Consider the following 19,346-nt stretch of genomic DNA (forward strand, 5'->3'; position numbering starts at 1 on the left):
AGTCTCTATTTTTTTCTTGTATTTTATTTTGATAAGTAGGATCGTTCGTCTCCTTTGTGGTTACCTTATTGTTTACCCCTATTTTTCTAAATTTAAAACTAACTTTTATTTCTTTGTATCGCCTGTTATCTTCCTCTCCATATGGAATGTGTACGATTACATTTCTTAGTCCCTCTTTATTATTCTAATGTTGTCTTCTTTTATATAATAACATCAATGTTACCCTGTTTTGAGCTTTTTTTTTAATAATCTTCCTTTGTTTTTTTTGGACTTCCCTGTCTGGGTTCACTTCTGGTTTCTCTGCCCAGTGTTCTAGTCTTGGGTTGATACCTGATATTATTGATTTTCTAAGCAAAAAACTCCCTTTAGCATTTCTTGTATTTTTGGTTTGGTTTTTACGAATTCCCTAAACTTGTGTTTATCTTGAAATGTCTTACTTTCACCTTCATATTTAAGAGACAGTTTTGCTGGATATATGATTCTTGGCAGGCAATTTTTTTCCTTCAATTTTTTAAACATGTCATCTCATCACCTTCTTGCCTGCATGCTTTCTGCCCAGTAGTCCAAGCTTATTCTTATTGGCTCTCCTTTGTAGTTGGTTTTTCATTTATCCCTCACTGCTCATATAGTTCTCACTTTACCTTTGGTTTTGCGAAGTTTGTTTATGATATGTCTTGGTGACTTTCTTTTAACATCTACCTTATGTGGAGTTCATTGAGCATCTTGGATAGATATCTTCTCATCTTTCACGAAATCAGGGAAGTTTTCTGCCAACAAATCTTCAACAATTCTCTCTGCATTTTCTGTTATCCCTCCCTGTTCTGGTACTCCAATCACTCATATGTTATTTCTCTTCATAGAGTCCCTCATGATTCTTAAGGTTTCTTTATTTTTTTTAATTCTTTTATCTGATTTTTCTTCAAATATATTAGTGCCAAGTGATTTATCTTCAAGTTCATTAATTCTAGCTTCTACTTGCTCAATTCTGCTCCTCTGACTTTCTATTGTCTATTTCTTTAATTTTATTGTTAATCTTCTGAATTTCTGATTGGTGCCTGTTTATTGATTTGTCCAGCTTATTAAACTTTTCATTATTTTCCTGAATTATCTTTCTAATTTCTTCAATTGCTTTATCTGTGTGTTCCTTGGCTTGTTCTGAGTATTGTCTCATTTCCTTCCTGATGTCTTAAAGGGTTCTGTATATTAAATTTTTGTATTCTGCATCTGGTGGTTCCAGGAATGCACTTTCATCTAGAAGATCCCTGGATTCTTTGTTTTGAGAGTCTGTAGAGGTGATCATGGTCTGTTTCTTTATGTGACTAGATATTGACTGTTGTCTCCGAGCCATCTATAAGCTATTGCATTAGTTTCTGCTTGCTTAGTGTGTTGTAGCTGCTTGCTTCGTTTTGTTTTGGTATACCCTATGGGTTGCTTGAGTGAGCTAGCTTGATTATTTTCACCTTTGGAGCTCTGGTGTCCTGTCCCCAGCTGGCTGGAGCTGTTATCAGGTATATCAGTCTAGGAGTCCATTCAGTTTTCTTGTATGAATTCAGCTCAGGTTTCCAGATATCTGATCATCAAGTGTGTGGTACAGGTTCTGTCCTACAGTCTTAGAGAGGCAGGGGTGTTTGGCATATATACCGGTATCTGATTGCAGCAGGGGCTCACACTCTGAACCAGGCAGGGGGCTGAGAGCCGACCCCTGAGTGTCTCTGAGGAGTGCACGTCCCTGTTCCCTAAAGCTTGCAGGTGGATGGGTTCTGCAGATGGACCATGGGCAACCATAGTTTTTGGTTGTAGGGACTGGGAGGTACCAGTTATCTTTGGACCCCTGTTGCGGGTGGCTGGGTGACCTGAGTGAGCCATGCATTTTTACATGGAAAGAAGACTAAAAAGTTTTAAGTTAAAACAAAAGGTTATAAAACAATGTATTTTGAAAATCTCATTTTAGTGTTTTTTAAAAAATAGAGTAACACAATACTCCAAAGACATAAAATTGCTTTCTCCAGGAACAGGGGTGATTTCTCATTTTTCTTTGTCTGTGTCCATATTTTTTTATGTTCTTAATATTAAAAAAGATGTATTCTATTTTAGAAAAGTAAATTTTAAATATTGTGGTGTTAATAAATTAAAATCTCAAGGCATAACTGCTTTAGACTATTTTAAATTTTGTACCAAATAATATATATATATTTTAATGTAGTAGATTTTATTTTTTAGAGCAGTTTTAGGTTGACAGAAAAACTGTGCTAAAAGTACAGAGAATTCCCATACATATATCCTCCAACCATTAGTAACATCTTTTTAAAAAATTTTTACACAAAATAATATTAATAAACATCCTTGCATTTGGAAGAGGCTTGTTGAATATTTTTTACATATATGTTTTGTGTATCACCAACCAGAAAGAAAAAAAAAATCATGTGTGCTCAGCAAGAAGAAATAATCTTTAGCAACATTTAGAGATATGTCATGTTTACTTATTTGTTTGTTTGATTTTGATAAATGGTCTTTCCAAGCTTATTAAGATTCTGAGTTTCCTGCAGACGGGATTACAGTCAGAAACACAGAAACCTATCATGTGCAATATCTGGATAGCACAAGGATGATTACTTCTAAGCATCCAAACCACGTATTTTGAAAGGAATTATTTCAAATGAGATTTATGATAAAATTATTTACAACACTGTATTTGTTTAGGGTAGCACAGATGCAGTTGATAAATTACAGGGGTGTAAAATAAAAGCTTGAAGTAAAGCAAATTCAAGGAATATCCTGAGATAACCATTAGCTCTCTACTCTCCAGGAAAATATTACTATGACCTTTCCTTTCCTCTTGGCTTCTAGTGTTAAGACTTGTAATTCACTAATATGTTACAAGAGAAAAGTATTCTGATGTGAGCAACACAGAGAAACAAGTGATTAACGGACATTCACACCTCCAGGTTATCTGAGAAGTGTGTCAAGTACTTTCCATTGGGTAAGAGATGTCAAAAAACAGTCGTTCCACTCCTAATAAGAAGTAACTTAGAGTGGTGCTATCAAAATAAATAAATATGGGTGTGAAAAAGAAACACAAATTGATAGTCACTTTGCTGCCTTTCACAGAGATGAGAGGGTGACGTTTCTGAGTTTTCAAAATTTCAAAGGGGAGAGAGAATTTTTTAAAAATCTAACTCATTGATGAAGAAAACCCATAAAATATAAAGCTTCTATTGCTATGAGCTCAAGTTTATTGAAATTTAGAATCTATAGGATCATTGATGGGTGGTTTTTAAGGAAGAGTCAGAGGATGGATTATTCCAAACTAATTCCCAAATGGCCAAAATATGTGCCATGCGTAGGCTTCCTACACATTTCTCAGGAAGCAAAACAACTTGTATAATGGTGTTCTCTATCTTCTCTGCAGCCCCGGGATTCATGAACAATTCAGTGAAAAGCACTGTGACTGAATTTGTCCTTCTAGGCTTCCCTGGTGGCCAGGAGATGAAAATTTTCCTCTTTTCACTATTCTTTGGGGTCTATATATCTACCATGATGGGAAATGGCAGCATTGTCTGTGCTGTGAGGTGGGACCAACGACTCCATACCCCAATGTATATTCTCCTGGGGAACTTTGCTTTCCTTGAAATCTGGTACATTACCTCTACTGTGCCTAGGATACTGGCCAATTTCCTCTCAGAGACAAAAACCATCTCTTTTGTTGGCTGTTTCCTGCAGTTCTACTTTTTTACTTCCCTCGCTACAACTGAAATATATCTCCTCTGTGTCATGGCATATGACCGGTACCTCGCCATCTGCCGCCCATTGCACTACCCAACCATCATGACCCTACAACTCTGCTATCTCTTGATTTCTCTTTGCTGGGTGTTTGGGTTCCTTAGTTACTCAGTCTCCACAGTGCAACTCTTTCAGTTGTCTTTCTGTGGGCCCAACATCATTGATCACTTTGTGTGTGACATGGACCCACTGATGTCTCTGTCCTGTGACCCAGCTCCTATCACTGAGATTGTCTTCTATATCCTGAGCTCCCTCATTATCTTCCTCACCCTTCTATACATCCTTGGGTCTTATATCCTTTTACTGATAGCTGTGTTAAAAGTTCCTTCAGCAGCTGGTCGGCAAAGGGCTTTTTCCACCTGTGGATCTCATCTGACAGTGGTCTGTCTATTCTTTGGGGCCCTCTTGGCAATGTATGTGAGCCCCACATCTGAAAACCCAGCTGAACTTCAGAAGATTATTACTTTGTTCTATTCTGTGGTCACTCCCTTCTTAAATCCTCTGATTTACAGCTTACATAACAAAGAGATGAAGTCTGCTTTGAAGAAAGTCTTGAGGATAGAATAAGCATAATCTATGGGAGACCAAGCAGACCACTGTCCACACATAAAGGATCACTTAAGAAAGACTTGATTTCAGCTGCCAATGCACACTTTAAAGAAAATGTTTTCTCAGTGGGGCCCTTCATTGATTTATTCTTCAGCTAACCAGGAAGAGCTGTAATTATAATTGACTTAAATGTAACAACTATATTTTCAACATGGGCAATCCCAGTAGATACAAGGCCATTACATCTGTGGTATTTCTCAATGTTTTAGCTTTGATTACTGGAGGGATGGGATGTAGAAGTTCGGAGAGCTGTTATCCCAGGTGGATCATCATTGGTGTACTCAAGGCTTTTCTTAACACAGTCTAATATTTTAAAAAGTGAATATGAAACAAATTTTAATGCCTAATGACTACAGAACTAAAGGATTTAGTAACAGAACAACCTTCTAATTTCCTTGGTTCTTGATGGTTGAGAGTCTTCCAGACTAGGGACAAACTGAAAGTTTCATGCTTACATAAGTAGTAAATGTTTTAACATTAGAAAAAGTAGTAGTCATTCTTTCATTGGGCAACAAATACTATTGGGCAACTACTATGTTTCAGGCGCTCTTCTAGGCACTAGAGAGACGCTATAACCAAAGCAGTCAAAATCACTACCCACGTGGAGTTTACATTCTAGTTAGGGAGAGAGGAACAATAAATAAGTAAAATACATAGCATGTCAGAGATAGATAAGTGCTATGGAGAAAGGGGAAAGAGGGTAGGGAGCATAGGCAAGAGGGCTGAAATTTTAAATAGGGTGGCCAGGGAAGGTCACCCTCAGAAGTCAAGATTTAAGCAAAAACATGAAGGAGGTAAGGGAGTGAGCCATGTAGACAGCTGAGGGAAGAGTATTTCATGCAGAAGCCAGTTCTCTACAAAATTTTGAGGCAGGAGTGTGTTGAAGTAACACCACGGAGGTTGGTTTGGCAGTAGAGAGAATAAGACAAAGACTATTGAAGATCAAGTCAGAAAGTGACCAAGAAGGCAAATTGTTCAGGACGTTATAAATCATTTTAAGAACTTTTATTTCTGCATGAGATGAGAAGCCTTTGGAAGGTTGTGAGCAAGTGAGTAACATAATTGTATTTGCATTACAAATGTTCAGCTCCTTGGATGTTTTGCTGGTATTAGACTGCAGGTTGGAGTTTATGTGAGATTGCATCTGAGATGAAACCCACATAGGATCTTAAGGATCCCATTTTACTATTATTTCTACTGTAAAAATGACTAAGTCCTAATGCCCTGCTAGTAAGATTAGATAAAATAGCAACTTTCATTGAAGATGGACATAATGTAATAATTTTACAATTCAAATCATTCTTGTTTGAGTCCACTAAAATTGCTCCATGAAACAGTACTATTATGAAGGGCTACAAAGGGAAAATTTGTATGAACAAAACTTTCATGTATATATGACTCACATTCTACTCCTTAATACCTAAGCAATATGTTTGATTAAAGAAACTCTCCTTCATGATTTTTATCTTTTTTTACATCGTGCAATCTACATACATAGACGTCTCTGATTATGCTGAATCATACTGTTGAAGTAGCCTGGATAACTCTAACCAGTAACTTGTTGCTGTTAAGTTGATCCAACTCATGGCAACTACATGCGCTACACAGTAGAAATGCTCCATAGGGTTTTCTTAGCTATATTGTATAAGTAAGCAGATCATGAGACCTTTGCTCCATGGTTCTGGTAGTGGGTGTGAACCACCAAACTTTAGGTTAGTATAAAAAACACAAACAAAAACCCAAACCCATTGTTGTTGAGTTGATTCCAGCTCATACTGACCCTATAGGACAGAATAGAACTGCCCCATAATATTTCCAAGGAGCAGCTGGTGGATTGCAACTGCCAACTTTTTGGTTAGCAGCCAAGTTCATAACCACTGCTCCCTAGTAGCCAATCAGAAACTGCTTGCACCACCCAGGGATCCAGGACTCTGACCTAGAAGTTGAGTAATTTTTCCTAAACACTATGCCTGCTGTTCGAGAAACTGTCATCTAATGGAGGGTAAATCCAGGCAGAGTAGCTTAGGCCAAAGTGTTACCTTAAACGTAAAAGTGAGCTATAATTGTATAGTGTGGTTGATTTTGCTTTTATAAAAAAAAAAATAATAATCAACTCCCTGTTAGAATAGTAGTTTGAATAGCATTTATCAGCAATGCAGCATTGTGAAGAAGTTCCACTCTGTGATTCTACATGTCCTGCATACATAACGACAAAAGAGGGGGAGAGGGCACACTCAGCAAAATTGTGATGGTTTGGAAATTTTCCTTTAGTATATTCAGCATTTTCACCTCATTCTATTTTTTTTTAATATTTGTACTTTGTTATAGTTAATAAGTGGAAAATTCAAATTATTTTACTCTAAATCATTTTTACCCCCTATCCTTACCCCCCCCCCAATAGAACCATGTAAGGAATCCCTTTGTTGTACAAATGGTTAACACACTTTTTTGGAGATCAGCTACTATGGAAAATGATATGATGCTTCCTTAAAAGACTAGAAATAGAAATACCACACAATCCAGCAATCCCATTCCTACGAATAAATCCTAAAGAAAATAAAAGCTGCCACTTAAATATAGATACCCACACCCATATTTGTTGCATCATGATTTACAATAGCTAAATGATGGAAACAACTTAATGTCCATCAACAGATGAATGTATAAACAAATTATAGTACACACACACAATGCAACACTATACAATGGTAAACAACAATGAATCTCACAACATGGACCAATCTGGAAAGCGTTATGCTCAGTGAAATAAGTCAATCACAAAAGGACAAATACTGTATGAGACCACTATTACAGGGATGCCGGTGAGGCGTGAGCTTCTTGGATCAGGTGGACACTTGAGACTATGTTGGCATCTCCTGCTTGGAGGGGAGATGAGAGGGTGGAGGGGGTTAGAAGCTGATGAAATGGACATGAAAAGAGAGAGTGGAGGGAGAGAGCGGCCTGTCTCATAGGGTGAGAGTAATTGGGAGTGTGTAGCAAGGTGTATACGGGTTTTTGTGTGAGAGACTGACTTTATTTGTAAACTTTCACTTAAAGCACAATAAAAATTATTAAAAAAAAAAAAACTCAAGAAAGTTTTACACGCAGAAAAAAACAATCTTTGATGGTTAAGAGGGAGGGAAAATAACTAACTAGACAGTTGTTAGGTGCCTTTGAGTCGGTTCTGACTCATAACGACCCTATGTACCACAGAATGAAACACTGCCTGGTCCTGCACCATGCTCACAATAGTTGTTTTGCTTGAGCCCATTGTTTCAGTCACTGTGTCAATCCATCTTGTTGGGGGTCTTCCTCTTTTCCCCTGACCCTCTACCAAGCATGATGTCCTTCTCCAGGGACTGATCCCTTCTGACAACATGTCCAAAGTATGTAAGACACTGTCTCGCCATCCTTGCTTCCAAGGAGCATTCTGGTTGTACTTCTTCCATGACAGATTTGTTTGTTCTTTTGGCAGTCCATGGTATATTCAATATACTTTGTCAACACCACAACTCAAAGGCATCAATTCTTCTTTGGTCTTCCTTTTTCATTGTCCAGCTTTCACATGCATATGATACTACTGAAAATACCATGGCTTGGGTCAGTCACACCTTACTCTTCAAGGTGTTCTCTTTGCTTTTCAACACTTTAAAAAGGTCCTTTGCAGCAGATTTGCCCAATGCAATGCCTCTTTTGATTTCTTGACCGCTGCTTCCATGGGTGTTCATTGTGGATCCCAGCAAAATGAAATCCTTGACAACTTCAATCTTTTCTCCATTTATCTTGATGTTATTTATTGGTCCATTTGTGAGGATTTTTGTTTCCTTTATGTTGAGGTGTAAACCATACTGAAGGCTATGGTCTTTAGTCTTCATCAGTAAGTGCTTCAAGTCCTCTTTACTTTCAACAAGCAAGGTTGTGTCATCTGCACAATGCAGGTTGTTAACAAGTCTTCCTCCAGTCCTGATGCCATGTTCTTCTTCATAAAGTCCAGTTTCTCGGATTATTTGCTCAGCGTACAGATTGAATAGGTGTGGTGAAAGGATATAACCCTGACACACAACTTTCCTGAGTATGAATCACGCAGTATTCCCTTGTCCTGTCTGAACAGCTGTGTCTTGATCTGTATACAGATTCCTAATGAGCACTGTTAAGTGTTCTGGAATTTCCATTCTCCACAATTTGTTATGATTCACACAGTGAAATGCCTTTCTGTAATCAATAAAACACAGGTAAACATCCTTCTGGTATTCTCTGCTTTCAGCCAGAATCCATCTGACACCAGCAATGATAGCCCTGGTTCCACGTCCTCTTCTGAATTCAGCCTGAATTTCTGGCAGTTCCCTGTTGATATACTGTTGCAGCTGCTTTTGAATGATCTTCAGCAAGATTTTGCTTATGTGTGATATGAATGATATTGTTTGATAATTTCCACATTTGGCTGGATACCTTTCTTGGGAATATGCATAAATATGGATCTCTTCCAGTTGGTTGGCCAGGTAACTGTCTTCCAGATTTGTCGGCATAGATGAATGAGCACTTCCAACACTGCTTTCGTTTGTTGAAACATCTTAATTGGTACTCCATCAATTCTTGGAGCCTTGTTTTTTTGCCAATGCCTTCAGTGCAACTTGGACTCTTCCTTCAGTACTATCGGTTCCTGATCATATGCTACCTCCTGAAATGCTGGAACATTGACCAGGAACTAAATAGTAGACAAGTGTAAACTTTGATGAAGGAAAAGACAGTATACAATATATGGGAAATCAACAAAACTTGACCAATGTGAAGCCATAGAAGCTTCCTAGGCACATGCAAACACCCTGAGAAACTGAGTTACTGGGGCTGAGGGCTGGGACCATGGTCTTGGGGAATACCTAGCTCAGTAGGCATAACATAGTTCATAAAGAAAATTTTCTACATTCAACTGATGAATAGCGTCTGTGGTCTTAAAAGCTTATGAGCAGCCATGTAAGGCACATCTCTGGGGCCCATCCCATCCAGAGAAAGGGAGCATGAAGAAAACCAAAGACATAAAAGAAGTATTAGTCCAAAAGACTAATGGGCCACATGAACCACAGCCTCCACCAGCCTGACCCCAGAACAACTAGACAGTGCAAAGCTACTACCATTGACTGCTCTATAAGACTCACAATACAGGGTGGAGAAAAATGCAGAACAATATTCAAATTCACATACACACACACACACACACAAAAAAAAAAAAAAACAGACACTGGTTTGACAGAGACTTGAGGAACTCCTAAGATAATAGCCCCCCAAACACCCTTTTGACTCAGAACTGAAGCCACTCCTGAAGTTCACCTTTCAGCCATATATGACACAGTTTTACAAAGTAAACAAAAACACACATAAGGAAAGTGCTTTTAAGTTTAATTGTGTATACGAGACCAAATGGGCAACGCTTGCCCAAAAGCAAAGATGTGAAGGCAGGAAGGACAGGAAAAATGGATGGATGGAAACCAGGAAAAATGGGGAGGAATTGCAATCAACATCACAAAACAATTAGTGTAAGAACTGTTGAATGAGAAACTAATTTGCTCTGCAAGCTTTCACCTAAAGCATAACCCACCCCCCCCCAAAAAAAAGGAGTTTCAAGTCCACCCAAAGTCATCTTGGAAGTCACACCTACTTCCCAAAAAAGTCAGCCATTGACAACCCTGTGGAGCAGAGCACAGTTCTAAACTGAGACACACGGGGTCGCCATTAGTCAGAATTGACTCCATGGCAACTAGTTTGGATTTGGTTTATATGGTGTAGACTTGTTTTTCTCTTTCATGGATTTTTCTAAAGTAATTTTTTAAGACTTTTTAAAAAATTCATTGTACTTTAGCTGAAAGCTTACAGCACAAATTAGTTCCTCATTCAAAAATTTAGGCACAAATTGTTTTGTGACATTGGTTGTAATTCCCACAATGTGTCAGCACTCTCTCTCTTTCCCTTTCCACGCCATTCATCAGGTTTTCCTATCCCTTACTGCCTTCGCATCTTCTTTTGGTCAGGTGTTGCCCATTTAGTCTCCTGTACTTGATTGAACCAAGAAGCAAGTTCTTCATCTTTGTTACTGTTTTATAGGCCTGTCCAGTGTTTGGCTGAAAGGTGGACTTTGGGAGCTGCTTCAGTTCTGAGTTAGCAGAGTGTCTGAGGGCCACATTCTTGGGGGTTCCTCCAGTCTCTGCCAGATCAGTAAATCTGTTTTTTTTTTGTGTGTGTGTGTGTGAATTTGAATCTTGTTCTACATTTTTCTCCTGTGCTGTCTTGAACCCTCCATTGTGATCTCTGTCATAGGGATTGGTGGTGGTAGCCAGGCACCATCTAGTTCCTCTGGGCTTAGGCTGATGGAGGTTGTGGTTCATGTGTTCCATGAGTCCTTTGGACTGGTATTTCCCTTGTGCCTTTGATTTTCTTCATTTTCCTTTGCTCTCAACATGGTAGGACCAATAGATGTACTTTAGACAGCCACTGACAAGCTCTCAAGACCCCAGTTGCTACTCACCAAAGTTGGATGTAGAACGTTTTCTTTATGGACTATATTATATTAATTGAGTATGATCCCAGACCTCAGCCCCAATAACTAGGTCCTTCAAGTTGTTCGGATGTGTCTAGGAAGCTTCTATGGCTTTGCTTTGGTCAAGTGGTGCTGACTTCGCCTATAATGTGTACTGTCTTACCCTTCGCCAGCATTAACACTTTTGTATTATCTAGTTAGTGGTTTCTCCTCTCTACTCTTTTTCTCCCTGGAAACCATCAAAGATTATTTTTTTCTATGTGTAAAATCTTCTGTTGGATTTTTATAACAGTGGTCTCATGCAATATTTGTCCTTTCATGGTTCACTATTTCACTCAGCATAAAACCCTCCAGATTCATCCATGTTTTAGACGTTTTGAAGATTCATCATTGTTGTTTATTTATGTGCAGTATTCCATTGTGTGTATGTACCATAATTTGTTGATCCATTCACCTATTGATGGGCACTTTGGTTGTTTTCATTTTTTTGCTATTGTGAATAATGCTGCAATGGATACAAATGTGCATATGTGTATGCATTTGATGACTCTTATTTCTCTAGGATATATTCCTGGGAGTTGGATTGCTAGATTGTATAGTATTTCTATTTCCAGCTTTTAAGGAGGTGCCATATCATTTTCCATAGTGGCTGTGCCTTTTACATTCCTACCGTTAGTGCATAAGAGCTCCAGTCTCCATGAAACCCCTCCAACATTTGTTATTTTCTGTTTTTTTTCTTTTTTTTAGTGCCAGTTATGTCAGGGTGAGACAGTATCTGATTGTAGTTTTGATTTGCATTTCTGTAATGGCTAATAGAAACCCTGGTGGTGTAGTGATTAAGAGCTACATCTGCTAACCAAAATGTGGGCAGTTCAAGCCCACCAGGCACTCCTTGGAAGCTCCATGGGGCAGTTCTAGTCTGTCCTATAGGATCGCTGTGAGTCAGAATCGAAGGCAATGGTTTTTTTTTTTTTTAATGGCTAAAGGTCGTGAACATTTCCTCATGTGTCTGTTAGCCTCCTGAATGCCTTCTTTGGTGAAGTGTCTGTTCATATCCTTTGCCCATTTTTTAGTTGGATTATTTGAGTTTTGTTATTGAGGTGTTGAAGTATTCCACAGAATTTAAGATTAGACACTTGTTGAATATGTTGCAGCCAAATTTTTCTTTTCCCAGTCTGTAGGTTCTTTTTTTTTTTTTTTTAACTCTTTTGGTGAAGTCTTGTGATGAGGATAAGTGTTTAATTTTTAGGAGCTCCCAGTTATCTAGTTTTTCTTCTGGTGTTTGTGCATTGTTTCTTATGGTTTGTATTGTATTTATGCCATGTGTTAGGGCCCCTAGCATTTTCCCTATTTTTTCTCCCATGATCTTTATCATTTTAGGTTTTATATTTAGGTCTTTGATCCATTTTGAGTTAGTTTTTGTGCCTCATTCTATTCTTGTTTCCCCGTCCTACCCTCTAGCTTCCAGTTGCTTCTCTATTACAAATTCAGAAAGAACTTCCTGTCATCATTTATAAGTTTTCTGAAAAGTCCTTCATGCCAGTGTGTCTACTCTCTTGGGTATTTGTATTCTAAAATTCTTATTTCTAGTTGTCAAATAAAAAAAAAGTTGTTTCTTCTTGAAGGAATTTATATGTTTCACCTGCCCTTGAGAATATATTTTTGGGAAGGGGGAAAAGCTAGGGAGCTTGGTTGCCCCAGAGGAGTGGCAATTTCTCCAAGCCCTCTCCAAGCCCCAGGGAAGGAAATTCTAATTTAGGAATCATGTTTCCATGACGATCTTGAGAAAGAAAATGAGAAGTTGGAAATCAACCCTTGAGGCTCTTGAACTACTTGTAATCATAATTATTTTACTTAATAATTGACAAAACAGTTATAGTCATTATTTTATATCATCCTCATTATCCCATATCCACCCTATAGGGCATACAGGAAAAGTGAGTATGTATTTAATACTTGAAGAAGCTGGAGCTCACCAAGCTGTTACATCTAATAAGTGAAAATACTCAGATTAGAACTCAAATTACCTGTGCCCCAGTTTTCTTTCCGTTACCCCTACCTTCTCTTTAGATTCAACCCTGCTCTCACCCAGTGTCCCTCTTTAGCCCAGGGCACCCACACTCATAAAATGTCTGAATAATCTTTTCCACCATTTCCTTGCCTATCCTAGGACTCTTTCAAAGGTCTCTCCAGTTGCTTAAATCCAACCCTGCTTTTCCAGATACTAGATCTTAGTTCCACGCTCAACATCACACACACCTCAGCTCAAAATGCCTATTATGCCTACAAATGTCATTCTTATTCCTCTGTCCAAGCTATACTCATTTGATTCCTGACCCTACTGACGCTAATGCTCTATCTTCTACCACAGTGGTTGTCAAACTTTGGTGTGCACCACAAACACTGGAAAGCTTGTTAACACAGATTGCTGGGCCCCACACTCAGAGCTTCTGATCAGTAGGTCAGGGTGGGGCCTGAAAACGTGCATTTCTAACAAGTTGTCAAGTGATGCTAATACTGCTGGTGCAGAGACTACATTTTCAGAAAACTTACACTTCTTCATCCTCACTTCTAAATTCAGCCATGGTCCCTACTTGAGCTCTTATAGCTCAGATTGAATTCATCTTTCTCTCAGGTCCTCAGGTTCTCTGCCTCATGTTGTTTGTCCTCCTTCCACTGACATCACTGAAAGAATTCATACTTCCCACCTCTGAACCATTTACAGTGCCAAACTTTCATTTTCAGTAGTATTACATCATGTCAACCAACAGCTTTACAAATTTTCTTTTACAGAAGACTAACTTTTTCAACCAAATGCTTTCAAATTGCATTTAAAATTGAAAAAGATTATTTTATATTAAATGTTTCAAAATTAAATTATGTATAAAGTTTTTTAATGTAATTGCTTATTGGTTAGTTACCAACAATGAAGTAAGTCTATTTTCGAGAGAAGATCAAACACACAGTCACACTGTGATCTCACCTCCCCCATCAGCCACCACTCCCCACCCCCCACGCCCACCCTCTCCACTGCCCACTCTCTTCACCTTCCCCCCTTTTAGGAGATTCGCTCCTTAGAGGATGATGTCTTCACTAAAAAGAAAGTTTCTCTGGCCTGTCTGGATAATTATCCTGATCTCTGTGTCTCACTAGTCCAGCCTCTGGGGGAAATATACACAAATATAGATCAGATTAGATCTAAGCACGGGGATGCCTCCCAAGGAGTACACTGGGGAGCTATGGGTCCTTTCAGGAGAGACTTGTAAACACTGAATTATCACTGACCTGAAAAATAAACTTCATTTTGTTCAGAGCACTAAAGGCTCTTTACACTGTAAGGAAGCAAGTCTCTGAAGCCACAAATAATGTTCTCCATCCCTGACTTAGTTTTTAGGTCATGTTAATAAGGAGAGCCTTGAGGCTGGAGCTTCTCTCACAACTTTCTTTTGGAGCCAGAAATGCCACCCGGTACATAAGGAATGTGCATGCATCAGTGTATCACCGCGCCAGTAACACCACTGCTGTCAGAGCCTAAGAGCATGCTGGCCCTTCTGTAAATCCACTAAGTCTTCATTCCTTTGTTCTTTATAGGACCCTGCAGTTCTCTTCTCCCAAGACATCCCTGAGAACTGCTCAGGGTGATATAGTCACATTTAGGGCTCACAAGGTACCACAGTGTGCCCACCATGCAGCTCACTTAGGGAAAATGATGCGCAGATGTCTTGGGTATTATTTTTTGGCCACTAAATTTCCTTCCATTAGAACATAGTCTGAATCTGGTAAGCAGAACAATTGTTGTGGAGTCAGTCCAAATCATGGTGACCCCATGTGCATCAGAGTAGAACTGTACTCCATCGGGTTTTCAATGGCTGATTTTTCAGAAATAGATGACCAGGCTTTTCATCCAAGGTACCTCTGGGTGGACTCGATCCTCCAGCCTTTCAACTAACATACAAGTGCATTAACTCTCTGTATTACCCAGGGAATCTGGTAGGGCTTTGTTTTTAATATTGGTGCAATGTAGTTTTCATTGATAGATTATACTTCATCAAGAGAAATTAAAGCAGGTCATTCTTATATTTTTCAAGTTGTTGTCAAGTAGCAAGGGGAAACTGAGAAAGAATTAGCCTAGCAGACTCTCTGGTCCTTTAGATTTATTGTAATACATAAATATTAAAGGAAGAAGAACATTTTCACTTATAACTTAAGAAGTGAATGCTCTTTGCTGGTCAAATGTCTTGAATTCTCAGCAAATGTTTGGTTATCAGGGAGGGTTTGGCTCCCTTTCTAGTTCATAGAGAATGGATTGCTCAAGCTCTCTGTTCCTCCTCTTCTCTGCAGCCACCCATTTGTATGAACACTTATGGTGAATAGAAAGATAAATGAGGTAAATTTACTTTTCCCTTTGAGCTACCAATAGATGTACTTTGGAGTTAGTGGCAAGTAGAAACAGATCCAGTAAGATTTCAGATTATCTGTGAAGTTCATTTATCCACCTTACCCATCTTTCTCTAACCCTGTATTCCATAGATAACTGAGATTTCACTGCAGCATAAATCATGTTGACAAAGTCTCAGACATTACGAAGTCAAGTGACCAGCTGGGACTCAAGACTTACAAGATCTTGACTGGCTGTGACTAAGGTAAGTTAATTTGTGTCTCATATTTCTGCCTATTGTCTCAAAAAGTCCAGTGAGCATAAAGCAAAGTTTGTGCTTTAGGGGGAGATTATTGCCCTCTGAAAAAACCTAGAACTCTGTTAACCTCTCTTAGTGGGGCAAAGGAGGAAGGACTATTCTCTGGCACCAGTAAATCTAGCAATAAATGATGCCCATTGCCCACAGGGGGCCTTCCACTTTTTTTTCCCACTTTTTATTACTATCCTTCCCCTAACTGTTCTCTCTCCATGCTATTTGGCACATAGACATGGCTGTCTGATTAGTATTTAATCCTGAGCGAGAGGAACTTAGATGTTTTCCTCCCAAGACATAACTGGGGCATGCTTTGATACATTCTAAACCTGTGTCTGGGTGTCTAACTTCAGAGACCCTAGGCGGGTGATGATGTGTGCTGTTCTGCTCAGCCCTGCCCTGTTTATTCTGTGAGTAATAAACACCTGTTGATCATACCATTAGAAGTGTCTGGTCTATGCTCTAATCCAAATGGTCCCCCGCTGAGAAATTGTGAATATAGTGACATTGCATCCATGTTATGCCAAGTTTGTTATCATGCCACCCCCCACCACATATGTTTATCTAAATTGTTTTTAATTGGAATAAATATTGTTTTCCCAGTAAACAGCATACAGTGGGGTATACATGAAACACACTGCCCCAGGAAGCCTCACTCATGCAGACACACATCTGTATAGATGTAGGTGGCAGCTCTGATTGTTTCTACAAATCATAACTTCCAAAGGGGGAGAAATTTTTCAAGAATTTAGCACATTGCTAGGAATATAACAGTGAAGAAAATATTTGTTAAATGTCTGAATTAATAAGTAAAAGGAGGAAATTCTGCAATCTATATTCAGCATTAAAGTTTTTTTTTTAATTATTATAAGCCCAGTAACTGTATTTTCCAAACAAAAGTGACAACATGTGGTCTGCCAAAGATAAGTATAGTTATAGGAAGTATATTGGAAATTATCTCTCTCCCAGGAATTTTAGTGCACAGGTCATCACAATTGCAGTCCAGTGAACCAAATCTCTTGGATGAAATTTACGTTTTCATAAAAATTGTGTTTGTTAAAGATAATATTTTTCATCATTGTAAAAAAAATGTTAATGCAAATATCCAAAGTAACCTTGGCAATAAGACATTTATCCTTCCGGGTTTGCTCCAGGTTTGAGCAAGTACTAAGAAGCAGGCCTCTTGCTCTCTGCAGGTGGTTTAAATGGCATAAGGATGGAATTCGGTAAGTATCTTAACAGTGACCTAAATAAATAATGTGGTAATTTATTCTATTTTTAAAGTCAATATATTACTGAACTTAAAATATTGATGGTGGCTTGCCCAGCCAAACATTCTGAGTTTTAGCTGGCAAAGTTTAGGACATAGAAGTCAACCAGGACCAACAGTTTCAAGAAGGTTGTTAGGAAAATACCCAGGTTTATAGATTTGTCTCAAATCCTGATTCACCCATCATCAGAAAGATCTTTTTGGTCTTTGCACATTGTAAGGAGATCCTTCTATTCATCATTGAATTTAGGTAAAAGCAAGAGTATGAAAAGACATAAATTTTTGTGTTTAGAGCTTAATTCCTGGTCAAAATGAAGGCACATGACTACATACTAGAGAAATTGACTTACCAGTAGCAAAACACCAAGGTGCCTCAGGTGCCCAGCTGTGACTGTGAGGTTGTGGAATAGTACAGCTGCTGGGGAAAGCAAGCCAGGGGAAATGGTGGCAAAAGAAACGATGTATAGGGCATATAATGGCTGTCCTCAGTAATTTAAACTCCCTTCCCCCATGGATGAGGAATTAGACTTACCCCATGGATGAAGAATTAGACTTATTTTGTGTGGCTACAAAGAGAAGACCCAGCATCAGTGTGTAGAAGTAATAAGGGAGACAGTTTGTGCAACTAAAGGAAGTGCTTGAGAGAACCAGGGCTCCTTAAGCAGGAAAAGGGCTGAAGTGTTCAGCGAATCCAGATGCCACCTAAGAGATATGGTCTAGAGGGAGCCAGACTGGTGGCTTGTGAACGGTTTTATAGAATCCTAAGGGTTCTACAGTACCTTCTTGGGAGCAGTGAAGGCAAGGGAGCTCAAGGTTACTACCTAGCTCCATTCTCATGTGCTTATATTAGACGTCTACATATGGTACTCTGAGCAAGAAGGCAAATTAACAGCTGTTTTTGTTTCAGATTTATACTCGGTTTTGGTTCAAAGTAAAAGCATGGATCCAAAATTTATACTTGTATGTAGAATATCCAAGAGGCCCTGATTCTATCATTAAAGTTGAAATTGAGACTTAGGGTTACAGGACTATTTGAAATGTAGTGGTGTTTATTTCAAACTAACCTCCAAATGGACCAGTGTATCTAGGAATTATTAACTTTGCACATTCAAATAAACTCCTTAAATCTCTCTGAGCTTCAGTTTTCTTATTCATTAAAAAAAAAAAAGAAGAAGACAATAAAGCACACTTCCCCATAGCTCAAGGGGCCATGAGGAAGACCAAGTGAGATAAAGTATGTGAAAATACTTAGTACATTTTTAAGCTATTGTTAGCTTACCCTACTAATGTTCGTTATTACTCATCCCTTGGTCTCTTCTGTTTCTTGTACAGCTTTGAAAGCCCAGAACAGAACGATGCATGTTGTGACTGAGTTTGTCCTCCTGGGTTTCCCTGGTCAAAGGGAGACACAGAACTTCCTGTTTGCATTAATCCTGGTGGTCTATCTCCTGACCCTGCTCGGTAATGGGGCTATTGCCTGTGCAGTGAAATGGGACAGGAGGCTCCACACACCCATGTACATCCTCTTGGGAAACTTTGCCTTCCTAGAGATCTGGTATGTTTCCTCCACTGTCCCAAACATGCTGGTCAACATCCTCTCTGAGACTAAGACCATCTCTTTCTCTGGCTGCTTCCTCCAATTCTACTTCTTTTTTTCACTGGGTACGACTGAGTTTTTCTTCTTATCAGTTATGGCCTATGATCGGTACCTGGCCATCTGCCGCCCACTGTACTACCCCTCTATTATGACTGGAAAGTTCTGTGTGATCCTGGTCTGTGTTTGCTGGGTGAGTGGATTCCTCTGCTATTCAGTCCCCGTTGTCCTTATCTTCCAGCTTCCCTTCTGTGGACCCAATATCATTGACCACATCGTGTGTGATCCAGGCCCATTGTTGGCAGTGGCCTGCACCCCTGCACCTTCTACTGAGCTTATCTGTTACACCTTCAACTCAGTGATTATCTTCGGGCCTTTCCTCTTCATTTTGGCATCTTACACCCTAGTACTCAGAGCTGTTCTTCATGTTCCCTCTGGAGCTGGTCGAACTAAAGCTTTCTCCACATGTGGGTCCCACCTGACGGTGGTGTCTCTATTCTATGGAACTATTATGGTAATGCACGTGAGCCCAACATCAGAGAACCCAGCAGGGATGCAGAAGATCGTCACTTTGGTGTACTCAGCAGTGACTCCACTCCTAAAACCCCTTATCTATAGTCTCCGAAACAAGGACATGAAAGATGCCCTAAAGAAAGTCCTGGGATTATGAATTAGCCAAAAGTGAGACATCTTGAAAGAGAAGCTGAATTTGTCACTTCTGGCCTGTGTTATTTATAATAACAATAGAGAATGGCATCAGTAAATCATGTTCTGGCTCACACTTAGGAAGAGAATTATTTTTCCCTCTTCTTTAACCCTGGTAGTACAGTGGTTAAAGCATTTGGCTGCTAACTGAAACGTTGGCAGTTCAGA

At 39.1% G+C, this 19,346-nt stretch overlaps 2 protein-coding genes across 2 annotated transcripts; both read left to right on the forward strand.

The window, feature by feature from the left end:
- The first annotated feature begins 3,271 nt into the window (after positions 1 to 3,271).
- Positions 3,272 to 4,896, forward strand: LOC111748936 (olfactory receptor 11H7-like). Its single transcript, XM_023541999.2, has one exon. The coding sequence runs from the start codon at positions 3,319 to 3,321 to the stop codon at positions 4,345 to 4,347; it is 1,029 nt and encodes a 342-aa protein (XP_023397767.1). The 5' UTR covers positions 3,272 to 3,318; the 3' UTR covers positions 4,348 to 4,896.
- Positions 4,897 to 18,051: 13,155 nt separating this feature from the next.
- Positions 18,052 to 19,143, forward strand: LOC100676672 (olfactory receptor 11H6-like). The gene has a single exon (XM_003422833.4). The coding sequence runs from the start codon at positions 18,166 to 18,168 to the stop codon at positions 19,141 to 19,143; it is 978 nt and encodes a 325-aa protein (XP_003422881.4). The 5' UTR covers positions 18,052 to 18,165.
- The last annotated feature ends 203 nt before the right edge of the window (positions 19,144 to 19,346 follow it).

This window comes from Loxodonta africana, chromosome 10 (genome assembly GCF_030014295.1).
Source record: "Loxodonta africana isolate mLoxAfr1 chromosome 10, mLoxAfr1.hap2, whole genome shotgun sequence".
NCBI lineage: Eukaryota > Metazoa > Chordata > Mammalia > Proboscidea > Elephantidae > Loxodonta > Loxodonta africana.